Source organism: Hyla sarda, chromosome 2, assembly GCF_029499605.1.
Source record: "Hyla sarda isolate aHylSar1 chromosome 2, aHylSar1.hap1, whole genome shotgun sequence".
NCBI lineage: Eukaryota > Metazoa > Chordata > Amphibia > Anura > Hylidae > Hyla > Hyla sarda.
The window spans coordinates 21,225,384-21,240,629 of record NC_079190.1 but is presented as its reverse complement, the minus strand read 5'-3'; the positions used below and the strand labels follow the sequence as shown (position 1 = coordinate 21,240,629).

The 15,246-nt window shown below is 43.2% G+C and overlaps 1 protein-coding gene across 4 annotated transcripts in view; it reads right to left on the bottom strand.

The window, feature by feature from the left end:
• Nucleotides 1–15,144, bottom strand: part of DLG2 (discs large MAGUK scaffold protein 2) — a 1,357,480-nt gene extending 1,342,336 nt beyond the window's left edge. For all 4 annotated transcript variants that reach the window (XM_056561360.1, XM_056561363.1, XM_056561361.1 and 1 more), the window contains exon 1: nt 14,976–15,144. In XM_056561360.1, the coding sequence (XP_056417335.1) occupies nt 14,976–14,994 (19 nt within the window). In that variant the 5' untranslated portion in view covers nt 14,995–15,144. The remainder of the gene's footprint in view (nt 1–14,975) is intronic.
• Nucleotides 15,145–15,246: the final 102 nt, after the last annotated feature.

Genomic DNA, 15,246 nt, shown 5'->3' with positions numbered 1-15,246 from the left:
ATCTAACATGGAAGCCAAGGAGGCCTTTAGAAAGCGAATGTCTGTCATTGCAACCATATGGCACCCACTGACTGAATCATTTAAACTCCTAGATGCTACGGTCGCTGCTGACTGTGGCATCTATGAGGTTAAAGAATAACTCAGGGATGAAAAACTTATCCCCTTTCCTAAGGATAGGGGATAATTGTTAGATCGTGGGGGGTCCGACCACTGTGGCCCCCCCCCCCCCGCGATCTCTCGAATGGCGCCCCGGCTCCCTGCATGTAATGAGCGTTTTGGACCACAGCACGAAGCTGCGGCCAACACGCCCCCTCCATGCAGTTCTAGCGCTCCGGCTCTCCCATATAGCTGCATGGTGCGGTGGTTGTCACGGCCCATTCATGCTGGGAACCGGGGTGCCATACGGGAGATTGTGGGGGGGGGGGGGAGAGGCGCCACAGCGGTCGCCCCCCCTGCGATCTAATACTTATCCCCTATCCTTAGGATAGGGGATACGTTTTCACATCCCAGAGTTATCCTTTAACCCCTTAAGGACCAGGCCATTTTATACCTTAAGGACCGGAGCGTTTTTTGCAATTCTGACCACTGTCACTTTAAACATTAATAACTCTGGAATGCTTTTAGTTATCATTCTGATTCCGAGATTGTTTTTTCGTGACATATTCTACTTTAACTTAGTGGTAAAATTTTATGGTAACTTGCATCCTTTCTTGGTGAAAAATCCCAAAATTTGATGAAAAAAATGAAAATTTTGCATTTTTCTAACTTTGAAGCTCTCTGCTTGTAAGGAAAATGGATATTCAAAATATATTTTTTTTGGGTTCACATATACAATATGTCTACTTTATGTTTGCATCATAAAATTTATGAGTTTTTACTTTTGGAAGACACCATAGGGTTTCAAAGTTCAGTAGCAATTTTGAAATTTTTCACTAAATTTTCAAACTCACTATATTTCAGGGACCAGTTCAGTTTTGAAGTGGATTTGAAGGGTCTTCATATTAGAAATACCCCATAAAAGACCCCATTATAAAAACTACACCCCCTAAAGTATTCAAAAAAACATTCAGTAAGTGTATTAACCCTTTAGGTGTTTCACAGGAATAGCAGCAAAGTGAAGGAGAAAATTCAAAATCTTCATTTTTTACACTCGCATGTTCTTGTAGACCCAATTTTTGAATTTTTGCAAGGGATAAAAAGGAGAAAATTTTTACTTGTATTTGAAACCCAATTTCTCTCGAGTAAGCACATACCTCATATGTCTATGTTAATTGTTCGGCGGGCGCAGTAGAGGGCTCAGAAGGGAAGGAGCGACAAATGGTTTTTGGGGGGCATGCCGCATTTAGGAAGCCCCTATGGTGCCAGGACAGCAAAAAAAAAAACACATGGCATACCATTTTGGAAACTAGACCCCTCAGGGAACGTAACAAGGGGTAATTTGAACCTTAATACCCTACAGGTGATTCACGACTTTTGCATATGTAAAAAAAATATATATTTTTTTTACCTAAAATGCTTGGTTTCCCAAAAATTTTACATTTTTAAAAAGGGTAATAGCAGAAAATACCCCCCAAAATTTGAAGCCCAATTTCTCCCGATACAGAAAACACCTCGCATGGGGGTGAAAAGTGCTCTGCTGGTGCACTACAGGTCTCAGAAGAGAAGGAGTCACATTTGGCTTTTTGAAAGCAAATTTTGCTCTGGGGGCATGCCGCATTTAGGAAGCCCCTATGGTGCCAGAACAGCAAAAAAAAAAAACACATGGCATACCATTTTGGAAACTAGACCCCTCGGGGAACGTAACAAGGGGTAATGTGAACCTTAATACCCTACAGGTGTTTCACGACTTTTGCATATGTAAAAAAATATATATTTTTTTTACCTAAAATGCTTGGTTTCCCAAAATTTTTACCATTTTAAAAAGGGTAATAGCAGAAAATACCCTAAAAATTTGAAGCCCAATTTCTCCCGATTCAGAAAACACCCCATATGGGTGTGAAAAGTGCTCTGCTGGCGCACTACAGGTCTCAGAAGAGAAGGAGTCACATTTGGCTTTTTGAAAGCGAATTTTGCTCTGGGGGCATGCCGCATTTAGGAAGCCCCTATGGTGCCAGGACAGCAAAAAAAAAAAACACATGGCATACCATTTTGGAAACTAGACCCCTCGGGGAACGTAACAAGGGGTAATTTGAACCTTAATACCCTACAGGTGTTTCACGACTTTTGCATATGTAAAAAAATATATATTTTTTTTACCTAAAATGCTTGTTTTCCCAAAAATTTTACATTTTTTAAAAGGGTAATAGCAGAAAATACCCCCCAAAATTTGAAGCCCAATTTCTCCCGAGTACGGCGATACCCCATATGTGGCCCTAAACTGCTGCCTTGAAATACGACAGGGCTCCAAAGTGAGAGCGCCATTCGCATTTGAGGCCTAAATTAGGGTCTTGCATAGGGGTGGACATAGGGGTATTCTACGCCAGTGATTCCCAAACAGGGTGCCTCCAGCTGTTGTAAAACTCCCAGCATGCCTGGACAGTCAACGGCTATCTGGCAATACTGGGAGTAGTTGTTTTGCAACAGCTGGAGGCTACGTTTTGGAATCAGTGGCGTACCAGACGTTTTTCATTTTTATTGGGGAGGGGGGTTGTATAGGGGTATGTGTATATGTAGTGTTTTTTACTTTTTATTTTATTTTGTGTTAGTGTAGTGTTTTTAGGGTACACTCGCACGGGCGGGGGTTTCACAGTAGTTTCTCGCTGGCAGTCTGAGCTACGGCAGGAAATTTGACGCAGCTCAAACTTGCAGCCGGATACTTACTGTAATCCTCCGCCCATGTGAGTGTACCCTGTACGTTCACATTGGGGGGAAATCCAGCTATTGCAAAACTACAACTCCCAGCATGTACGGTCTATCAGTGCATGCTGGGAGTTGTAGTTTTGCAACCGCTGGAGGCTCCGTTTTGGAAACAGTGGCGTACCAGACGTTTTTCATTTTTATTGGGGAGGGGAGGGGGGCTGTGTAGGGGTATGTGTATATGTGGTGTTTTTTACTTTTAATTTTATTGTGTGTTAGTGTAGTGTAATGTTTTTAAGGTACAGTCGCACGGGCGGGGGTTCACAGTAGTTTCTCGCTGGCAGTTTGAGCTGCGGCAGAAATTTTGCCGCACCTCAAACTTGCAGCCGGATACTTACTGTAATTCCCCGCCCATGTGAGTGTACCCTGTACGTTCACATTGGGGGGGGGGGGGGGAACATCCAGCTGTTGCAAAACTACAACTCCCAGCATGTACGGTCTATCAGTGCATGCTGGGAGTTGTAGTTTTGCAACAGCTGGAGGCCCACTGGTTGTGAAACACCGAGTTTGGTAACAAACTCAGTGTTTTGCAACCAGTGTGCCTTCAGCTGTTGCAAAAGCTACAACCCCCAGCATGTACGGACAGCGGAAGGGCATGCTGGGTGTTGTAGTTATGCAACAGCTGGAGGCATACTACTTTGGCTGGGGATGCTGGGGATTGTAGTTAAGCAACAGCTGGAGACACACTGGTTTGCTACTTAACTCAGTGTGCCTTCAGCTGTTGCAAAACTACAACTCTCAGCAGTCACCGACAGCCAACGGGCATGCTGGGAGTTGTAGTTATGCAACCACCAGATGCACCACTACAACTCTCAGCATGCACTTTAGCTGATTGTGCAAGCTGGGAGTTGTAGTTACACAACAGCTGAAGGTACACTTTTCCATAGAAAGAATGTGCCTCCAGCTGTTGCAAAACTACAAGTCCCAGCATGCCCATAAGGGCATGCTGGGAGTTGTGGTGGTCTGCCTCCTGCTGTTGCATAACTACAGCTCCCAGCATGCCCTTTTTGCATGCTGGGAGCTGTTGCTAAGCAACAGCAGGAGGCTGTCACTCACCTCCAACGATCCTCGCTGCACCAGGTCAGTCCCTCGTCGTCTCCGCCGCCGCCGCTGCTCCTGGGGCCCCGATCCCAACAGGGGCGCCGGGGATCGGGGTCCCCAGCACCCGGGGTGCACGTCCCGCACCCGCTCACGTCCTCCGGAAGAGGGGCGGAGCGGGTTGCGGGAGTGACACCCGCAGCAGGCGCCCTGATTGGTCGGCCGGTAATCCGGCTGACGAATCAGGGCGATCGTGAGGTGGCACCAGTGCCACCTCACCCCTGCTGGCTCTGGCTGTTCGGGGCCGTCTCTGATGGCCCCGATCAGCCAATAATTCCGGGTCACCGGGTCACTGGAGACCCGATTGACCCGGAATCCGCCGCAGATCGCTGGACTGAATTGTCCAGCGATCTGCGGCCATCGCCGACATGGGGGGTCATAATGACCCCCCTGGGCGATATGCCCCGATGCCTGCTGAACGATTTCAGCAGGCATCGGGGACCGGCTCCGCTCCAGATGGTTGCGGGGGGCCGGTAAAACACATGACGTTCTCATACGTCATGTGTCCTTAAGGACTCGGAAATGGAGACGTATGAGAACGTCATGTGTCCTTAAGGGGTTAAGTAACTGGCGTTAAAAAGGTAAACTCTGATGCCAGTCACTGACGGTGGGTGGTAGCTGCAAACAGATAGTTATCAGGTTGATAGATATGAGATAGCTAGATATGAGATAGCTAGATATGAGATAGCTAGATAGATAGATATGAAATAGATGATAGATAGATAGATAGATATGAGATGGTGAAGGGTATTGTGGTTGATGGACGATATGTGTCACCAAGGCTCCTGGCCTAGGTGAAGTAAGAGCTGGTATTTATTCAGTGTCTGCGCTGCGATGCAGACTGACACTATGGCCGTAGTATGGCTAGAAGGCCAATCCGTGACAGCTCTTACTGGGAATGGTCAAGTGTAGGGTGGGGGCCATTTCCCACAATCCAGGCAGCCTTTTGTTGGCCTTAAAGGTAGCCTGCTCCACCAGCTGAGGGGGATTTGCATGTTGCAGATGACACTGCCAGAGAGAGCTGAGTATTAAGATCTTCCTTGTGGAGTGTGGAAGCTGGTGAGCAGACTGCCTGGAGGCTTGGAAAAGACTTGCTTGATGCCGCATGGCATGGACTGAGGTGTGAATAAACACCTAAGGGAGACAGATGGACTTTTGTTACTATTTCTTTGTTCTGCATTTAAAGGGTACCTCTCATTTTTTATATATTATAGATTAATGTATGCAGAATAACTTCACAATTGCATGTTATTAAAAAATATGCTTCTTTCTATTTAATTTTCCAATTTGAAGAAATGACCACTAGGGGTCTCCCTACCAGTCCTGGCAGCAAGCATTTCAGACTCATGCTGGAGTCCTAAACACTACGAGCTGCCAGTCTGCTTTGTTCACAAAGGAGAACACTCAGAGCTGCCAGCCTGTTTGTTCACAGCCTGTTTGGCTGTGAACAAAGCAGGCTGGCAGCTCTGAGTGTTTAGGACTCCAGCATGAGTCAGAAATGCTTGCTGACAGGACTGTTCGGGAAAAATACAATAGAAAGAAGCGTATTTATCATTAACATGCTATTGGAAAGTTATTCAACATTCATTAATCTAAAATATATCAAAAGTTTATTTGATGAGAGGTACCCTTTAAGACTGTTTGCCAAGTGTGAATAAAACACTGGACTTTGATTTGAAAAGTCCTGTTTCCATGCATCTATACTGCATCCTCACCTGTCTGCACTAGAGAGTCATCACAACAGGTAGATAGATAGATAGATAGATACAAAACAGAATGGCGACCACAGCACTCAGGAGAAGCAATGTTACTCCTGAGTGCTGCAGTCGCCTTTCTATTTTGAATCTACGTATTGGACCAAGGACCGGGGTCCCTGAGACTGCCTGCACCTCCTTACTTGCCTGTAACTTTAGGTTGTGCTGCTCTACTTTGCATTTTTTTTAAATTTTAGATAGATATGAGATAGATAGCCAAGCAGCGTGCACCTGTATGCCGGGTCCATGCAGTAGTTTGGTATCAGTATGTGATCGCCAACTTATCCTTTTTTGTATTATACATATGGGGGAAGTAGCTACCTCCATGTTGGTTCCTGCACCCCACCCCTCTTATACGGTGCTGGATGTCTCAGACCTTACAAGCCTGGTAACTGACTGCACAGAGGTACATTCATAGTGTAGGGTCCATCCCAATGAGGTCACCTTATCGTGGTGAGATGGTCAAAACTATTTGGGCAAATGGTGTGCGAAGCACCTCAATTTTTCATTGTAGCAATATAGCATTTCATGTTTTATCTGTATCTCTGTGCTAGGAGTGTGCTTCTGTATTCTCCTGCTTTTGTAGATAGATAGATAGATAGATAGATAGATAGATAGAGATAGATATAACATAAAGATAGATAGATATGAAATAGATCTTCCTAAAGTAAACATAATAACATTAATAATAGCAATAGTTTTGCAATATTCAGATGCAGCAGGCAGGGATCTCGGGGTTAATCCTGCGCTGTTCTTTTCAGCTTGGTCTCTTTCTACTACAGAGATTCATATCATTTTAGATCCTTGTCCAGATGAGCATAGAGATTACTGAGCAGACACCGCACACAGATTTATAGCCCAAATGTGGGTCCAGTTAGCCGGATTACCTACCGCAATGGCAACAAAGTGTTCTCATATGAATTTACAGATGGGACAGAGCTGGGGGGGGGGGGGGTGATCTGAAGATGTTATGTGTGTCAGGCTTAGAGGGTATTCACAGCAAGTTTGGGCAGCACATGACAGATGTACATCAGATCCCATCTACCAACAACAGCAGGGCCCTGGGCCAGTGTTTACCAACCAGGGTGCCTCCAGCTGTGGCATGCTGGGAATTGTAGTTTTGCAACAACATCCTGGTTAGAAAACACTGGCCTAGGCTCTAATAAACTGTACTGTACCCAGATGAATGATGCCTGGGTCACATGATCCTCCCAACCAATGAACCCTAGTCTAACCTTCCTCTGCCATAAGGTGGACTCAAACCTGTAAGAACCAGTACGGCCCAGGACAGCTCCTAGGTTACTTCCTGTTAGGCATACCTACACCTAGGCCATATGTCTTCTACCTTGGTGAAATCCTGTCTAAAACCAAGTTCCTGTTGATGTCCACGCTGTGAGGATATAATGCAAAAGTTATTCATCTCCAAGAAGGCATTTTTTTCCCTCTTTATCAAGAGAGAGAGAGAGTGAAGGCTAAAAAATGAATAATGCCTTGGTCACATGATGTTCCCAACCAATGAACCCTAGTCCAACCACCTTATCCAAGGAGAAGGGGTGGACCCAAACCTGTAAAAAACAGTATGGCCCAGACCAGCATAGTGTGGGCGTTTGCTCTTGAAGGCATACCATACCTACACCTAGGCCAAATGTCTTCTTACCTAGTTCAAATGTTCCTGTTTCTGTACATGTCCACACTGTGAGGATATCGGGGGGTATTCATCAATTTTGCCTGTTGACCGTTTCTTTTTACCCTTTTTTTCTCACTTTGGTTTTCGTGGACATGCACCAAATTTATCATTTGGTGCAAGTTGTTAGTAATTTTGGCTCAAATGTTGAAATCAGCCGTTCACAGCGCCTTTTACACAGAAGTTACCACCACAGAGGACGGCGTATTTTACCCTGTAGAGCAGCCATTTCGGAGTCCCATCTGTAGTATATCAGCAAGCGACATGAGTTATTTTCTTTTGTGGGGTTTATAGCCGCCATGTGAAATGGATTTTATTTTCAACTTGGGTAGTTTTTTTTTTGTTACTTTAGTGCAGTGGTCTTCAACCTGCGGACCTCCAGATGTTGCAAAACTACAATTCCCAGCATGCCCGGACAGCCGTTGGCTGTCCGGGCATGCTGGGAGTTGTAGTTTTGCAACATATGGAGGTCCGAAGGTTGGAGACCACACTGCTTTAGTGCTTACCTTTCCTGAACCTGTGTGGCCATGTCCAATGCCGGCTCAACGGAGGGTGAAGGTTCCTCAGAGACAACTATGTCGCAGGATAGTATTGAGCAGCCCTTTTTAATGTATTTTGACGCCTTTACATTTTCTGACATTGCTAAGTGTGTTTTCCATGTGCAAAATTTCTTGGCGGGGATTTGCGCCCAAAAAAACGGGATTTGCGCTAAAGATCGATTGGCGCAAATGATGAATTACTGACTAAAGTTAAAATCCCACACAGGACAGTGTGATTTTGAGAAAGTTGTAAAAATGACAGTGGAGAAGATGCGCCAAACTTTGGCGCAAAAAGACACTGCGCCAAAGTATTGCGCCAAAGTTACGTGAAAAAAAACCCATAAATCCTTTGATAAATACCCCCCATCATGTTTAAGTTCTTCATCTTCAAGAAGGAATTCTTTTTTGTCTTTTTAAAGAGAGAGTAAAGGCTGAAAAAAGGTCCCAACTAATGAACCCTACTCCAACCTCACTTTCCAAGGAGAAGGGGTGAACCCAAACCTGCAAGAACTAGTACGGCCCAGACCTGCAAAATGTGGATATTTCCTTGGTTTGCTCTTGAAGGCATACCTACACCTAGGCCATATGTCTCCTACCTAGGTCAAATCAAGTCCCTGTTTTTATGTCCACACTGTGAGGATACCATTAAAGTTCTTCATCTCCAATCATTTTTTTTTGGTCTTCGTCTTCGAAAGAGATTTCTTGGTCTTCGAAAGAGATTTCTTGGTCTTCGAAAGAGATTTCTTGGTCTTCGAAAGAGATTTCTTGGTCTTCGAAAGAGATTTCTTGGTCTTCGTCTTCAAAAGAGATTTCTTGGTCTTCGTCTTCAAAAGAGATTTCTTGGTCTTCGTCTTCAAAAGAGATTTCTTGGTCTTCGTCTTCAAAAGAGATTTCTTGGTCTTCGTCTTCAAAAGAGATTTCTTGGTCTTCGTCTTCAAAAGAGATTTCTTGGTCTTCGTCTTCAAAAGAGATTTCTTGGTCTTCGTCTTCAAAAGAGATTTCTTGGTCTTCGTCTTCAGAAGAGATTTCTTGGTCTTCGAAAGAGATTTCTTGGTCTTCGTCAAGAATGAGGTTTAAAAAAATCTAATCTCTTTGTTTGCCCTCCAGCCAGGGTTAGTGCATGGCTACCACTTCACAAGAAGTCTTTCTACATATGTCCTTTCGGGTGTCATATTGCAGACAAGAGTTGTGTGAGTAAAGAGAAGCCATCAGGATCCATTCAACTGCACTACACGTCCAAAGAATACCCTCTAAGCCTTACACACATATAATCTTTAGCTGAAGGGGTACTCCACTGGAAAACAATTTTTTTTAAAGGGTACCTCTCATCAAATAAACTTTTGATATATTTTAGATTAATGAATGTTGAATAACTTTCCAATAGCATGTTAATGAAAAATATGCTTCTTTCTATTGTATTTTTCCCGATCAGTCCTGTCAGCAAGCATTTCTGACTCATGCTGGAGTCCTAAACACTCAGAGCTGCCAGCCTGCTTTGTTCACAGCCAAAAAGACTGTGAACAAAGCAGGCTGGCAGCTCTGAGTGTTCTCCTTTGTGAACAAAGCAGACTGGCAGCTCGTAGTGTTTAGAACGCCAGCATGAGTCTGAAATGCTTGCTGCCAGGACTGGTAGGGAGACCCCTAGTGGTCATTTCTTCAAAGTGGAAAATGAAATAGAAAGAAGCCTATTTTTTAATAACATGCAATTGTAAAGTTATTCTGCATACATTAATCTATACTATATCAAAAGTTTTTTTGATGAGAGGTACCCTTTAAATCAACTGGTGCCAAAAAGTTAAACAGATTTGAAAATTACTTCTATTTAAAAATCTTAATCCTTCCAGTACTTATCAGCTACTTTATGCTCTACAGGAAGTTCTTTTCTTTTTGGATTTCCTTTCTGTCTGACCACAGTGCTCTCTGCTGACACCTCTGTCCATTTTAGGAACTGTCCATAGTAGGAGCAAATTCCGATAGCAAACCTCTCCTGCTCCAGACAGTTCCTAAAATGGACATAGGTGTCAGCAGAGAGCACTGTGGTCAGACAGAAAGAACATTCAAAATGAAAAGAACTTCCTCTGGAAGATTTTTAAATAGAAGTTATTTACAAATCTGTTTAACTTTCTGGTACCAGGTGATTTAAAAAAAAAAAAAAATGTTTTCCAGAGAAGTACCCCTTTAAATTCAGTCTAGCTGCTACAAATAATAATTTAAAGGGACAGTGACCAAGTATCTATTCTCCAGGTTTCAAGAGCTGTAACACCTCCAGCCCGGCTGTTGCAAAATTACAAATTCCCAGTATGCCCATGCTTGGAATTGTAATTTTGCAACAGCTGGGGGCACCCTGGTTGGTAAACACTGGCCCAGGGCCCTGCTGTTGTTGGTAGATGGGGATCTGATGCACATCTATCGTGTTCTGCCCAAACTTGCTGTGAATACCCTCTAAGGCTGGGTTCACACCACGTTTTCTTAAATACGGCTCCCGTATACGGTTGGGAGGAGGGGGGCGGGCTTAATTGTGGTGCCCGCACTCAGCCGTATTCGGGAACCGTATTTAATGTATGTCTATGAGCCGACCGGAGTGAACCGCAGCCTCCGGTCGGCTTCGTTTTTGGCCGTATGCGGTTTCCCGACCGCAGGCAAAAACGTGGTCGACCACGTTTTTGCCTGCGGTCGGGAAACCGCATACGGCCGAAAACGAAGCCGACCGGAGGCTGCGGTTCACTCCGGTCGGCTCATAGACATACATTAAATATGGTTCCCGAATACGGCTGAGTGCGTGCGCCGCGATTAAGCCCCGCCCCCTTCCTCCCAACCGTATACGGGAGCCGTATTTAAGAAAACGTGGTGTGAACCCAGCCTAAGCCTGACACACATGTAATCTTTAGCTATATTCAGTCTAGCTGCTACAAATCATAATTTAAAGGGACAGTGACCAAGTATCTATTCTCCAGGCTCCAAGAGCTGTAACACCTCAAGCTTTATCTAATCAACTGTATTATATTGGTATCACACAAGGGGTTTCAGTAAAGTTGTTTAACATCTTCAGGACATCAGATGTAAAGCATCTCCAGCGGTGGGACCCCCGCGATCAGACATCTTATCCCATATCCTTTGGATTGGGGATAAGATGTCTTAGGGCCAGAGTACCCCTTTAAACAAGCTAGGCTATGTTCACACGTTGGAATTTCTGTGCGGAATTCCGAATTGAAATTCTGCACGTAGATTTCTGTTAAATTCAACGGGATTCTGCTGTGCACATCTCGGAATTTCCATTTCCAATCTTTCTCCGGACTCTTCACGGAATGCATTGCAGTCTAGGAGACAGCACATTCCCCTGCAGTCCGCCCGCGCCCGCAGTCTGCACAGAGATTTTCCTTTTGGACATTCCGACATGTAAACATAGGCTTAGAGTAGCCCTCTACGAGAAACGGTGACCGCAAATGGGCTTTGTGAACTGGGGATGTGATGTGCACTATGGGACTGTGCTCTGGAAAAGAGGCAAGTGTGGCCGGTATGAGGTGCAGGAGTGCGTCCTATGCAGTTCTGTGTTCGCTCCTCCCCTCAGCTGGGAAAATGCAGAGTCTATGGCAGATACATGCAACTGTAGACTACACAGGAGCATATATCTAACCCATACGCTTAAAGGGGTACTTCGGTGGAAAACAGATTTGTAAATTAATTCAATTAAAAAAATCTTAATCCTTCCAGTACTTATCAGCTGCTGTAAGCTCCAGAGGAAGCTGTATAACTCTTTCCAGTCTGACCACAGTGCTCTCTGCTGACACCTCTGTCCATGTCAGGAACTGTCCAGAGCAGAAGAGGTTTGTTATGGGGATTTGTTCCTGCTCTGGACAGTTCCTGACAAAGACAGAGGTGTCAGCAGAGAGCACTGTGGTCAGACTGAAAAGAAATACAAAACTTCCTCTGGAGTATACAGCAGCTCATAAGTACTGGAAGGATTAAGATTTTTTTTAATAGAAGTAATGTACAAATCTGTTTACGGTAACTTTTTGTTTTTCACCGAGTACCCTTTTAAAGGGGTTCTCCGCTGCTCAGCGTTTGGAACAAACTGTTCCGATTGCTGGAACCGGCGCCTGGAGCTTGTGACGTCATAGCCCTGTCCCCTCATGACATCACGTCTCGCTCCCTCAATGCAAGTGTATAGGAGGGGGCGTGACGGCCGTCTCGCTCCCTCCCATAGACTTGCATTGAGGGGGTGGGGCGTGATGTCATGAGGGGGCGGGGCTATGACATCATGAGCTCTTGGCACCGGTTCCAGCATTTGGAACAGTTTGTTCCAAATTCTAAGCAGCGGAGAACCCCTTTAAGGGTGCATTCAGCTGAGGAATTTCAAAACCGGGTGCTCCCATATCCCACTTGGACCCACGCAGCTTTTCATTCACTTTGATGAGCCGACCGGAGTCCTAAACCGGACCTAAAACCATGGTAGACTACGGTTTTAGGTCCGGTCATAAAACCATATAGGGGCAAAAGTGAGCCGACCGGAGTCAGACAGTCATTGAAGTGAAGGGGTTTCAGCACCGATCCGGCTGGACGGGTGCTCCTGGTTTTGAAATTTCCCAGCCGTAGATCCGGCAGCCGTAGTGTGAATGCCGCCTAAGGCTGGGTTAACGTCACGTTTTCTTCCATACGGGAGCGCATATGGCAGGGGGGAGCTGAAACCTCGTGCTCCCGTATGCGCTCCCATTTATTTCAATGAGCCGGCCACAGTGAAACATTCGGTCCGGTCGGCTCATTTTTGCCCCGTATGCGCTTTTCCCCCAGACCTAAAACTGTGGTCGACCAACCGGACCAAACGTTTCACTGCGGTCGGCTCATTGAAATGAATTACAAACGGGAGCGCATACGAAAGCATACGGGAGCGCGAGGTTTCAGCTCCCCCCTGCCATATGCCCTCCCGTATGGAAGAAAACGTGATGTGAACCCAGCCCTAATACACATTCAATTTGATTACCACACACATGTCCTAAGCCAATGAAAGTCTGGCTCCATACACAGCATATTGCTCAGCATTTGGTACCAAACCAGTAGGGGTCCAGAACACATTATAGATTTTCTCTGTGTCGTTGTATTGCTGGTTTTGGCTACACATATGGGATACAAATAATGGGGGAGATTTATCAAAACTGAAGGAAAAGTTGCTGAGTTGCCCATAGCAACCAATCAGATTGCTTCTTTCATTTTTAACAAGGCCTCTGCAAAATGAAAGAAGCAATCTGATTGGTTGCTATGGGCAACCTCTGGACAGGTTTTGATAAATACCCAACCTTACTATACGTATATGGCAGTGGTTTTAAACTGTGGCCCTCCAGATGTTGCAAAACTTCAACTCCCAGCATGCCCGGACAACCAACGGTTGTCCGGGCATGCTGGGAGTTGAAGTTTTGCAATATCTGGAGGGCCACAGTCTGAGACCACTGCTAAAAACGTATAGTAAGGTTGGGGATTTATCAAAACCTGTCCAGAGGAAAAAGTTGCCCAGTTTCCCATAGCAACCAATCAGATCGCTTCTTTCATTTTGCAGAGGCCTTGTTAAAAATGAAAGAAGCAATCTGATTGGTTGCTATGGGCAACTGGGCAACTTTTCCTTTGCACAGATTTTGATAAATTTCCCCCGATGTGTGTAAATCCTGAGACAGAAAACCTTTGGTTGTCAGGGCATGGGGGGTTGGGAGATGTATTTTTACAGCTGGAGAACCACACGTGGGGAACACTACATGAACATGTAAAACACATATACAAAATAATAATAATACATACACAATTTCATAATAAAAATAAAATAAAAAATATGACAATGACAGCAGAAGAGGGAATGAAATGGACATTTACTTATGGCAACTAGAGATGAGCGAACTTACAGTAAATTCGATTTGTCACGAACTTCTCAGCTCGGCAGTTGATGCCTAATCCTGCATAAATTAGTTCAGCTTTCCGGTGCTCCGGTGGGCTGGAAAAGGTGGATACAGTCCTAGGAGACTCTTTCCTAGGAATGTATCCACCTTTTCCAGCCCACCGGAGCACCTGAAAGCTGAACTAATTTATGCAGGAAAAGTCATCAACTGCCGAGCTGAGAAGTTTGTGACGAATCGAATTTACTGTACGTTCGCTCATCTCTAATGGCAACAACTTTACATTTCATATAACAAAAATGTATAATTTACAAAACACGGGGGGAAAAAAAGTGGACCTTACATATGTAGAATATTTAAGATTTTTTTTTTCCAAAATAATTATTTCGGAAAAAAAAACTAATGTGATGTAACTTTGCAACTAACAATGCAAACAACTAAAGAACAATCATAACATTTTAATAAGAATCAACTGTAATGATTTATTACAAATAGAATAACCTTAAACAATTAGTTTAATACGACATCTACGTATTTCCATTTTTTTAAAATATTTTCTTAATTTAGTAGCACTATAAATAAATATCCCTAAAATAAAGTTATTATATATATATATATATATATATATATATATATATATTAGTAGAAGTATTCAGGTATCACAAAATTTTCTATTTCAGCAACAATATAAAAATAGGATTAAAGCTATTACAGAAAAAAAGTAGCTATAATAGCAAAAATATAAAAAACAATAATAATAAATAGCTATAATAACAACGGGGCTAAAGTGTGTTTATTTTGCAACAATATAAAAAATATGAAAACAATAATAATAATAATAATAAATAGCTACAATAACAATGGCGTTAAATTTTCCATTAGCAAAAATATAAAAACAATAATAAATAGCTCTAATAAGAATGGCGTAACCTTTTCTTTATTTTAGCAACAATATAAAAGTATTATTAAAACAATTATAAATAATAACTATGACAACAATGATGTTAAATTCGTACTATTGTTATTATTAAACAGTGAATAAAAAAATTAAAAATAATAATAATATATATATATATATATATATATATATATTGTTATACAACTATACAAATAATAGTAAAATAATAATAAAAAAAAATAGTAAACTAATAATAAGATAAGTGCCCACCTTTCTTCTTCACTGGCATTCTTCCCGGCTGTTATATTTAGGGGGAAAGAAAAAAAGACGGAAATCCCTGCAAACCGGTGAAGTTTGGCCGAAAATATTGCGAATGTTAAATATAGAACTTAATGAAATTAATTAATTAAAAAAATACTGTTCTGGACAGGAATTTAAATTTCCCAATAAAAATAATTAAAGAATAAATAATTAAAAGTTGGGAAGATCACCTCAGATATGAGGAGGAGTCACTTTAATGTTACTAGATCAGAAGGAAATA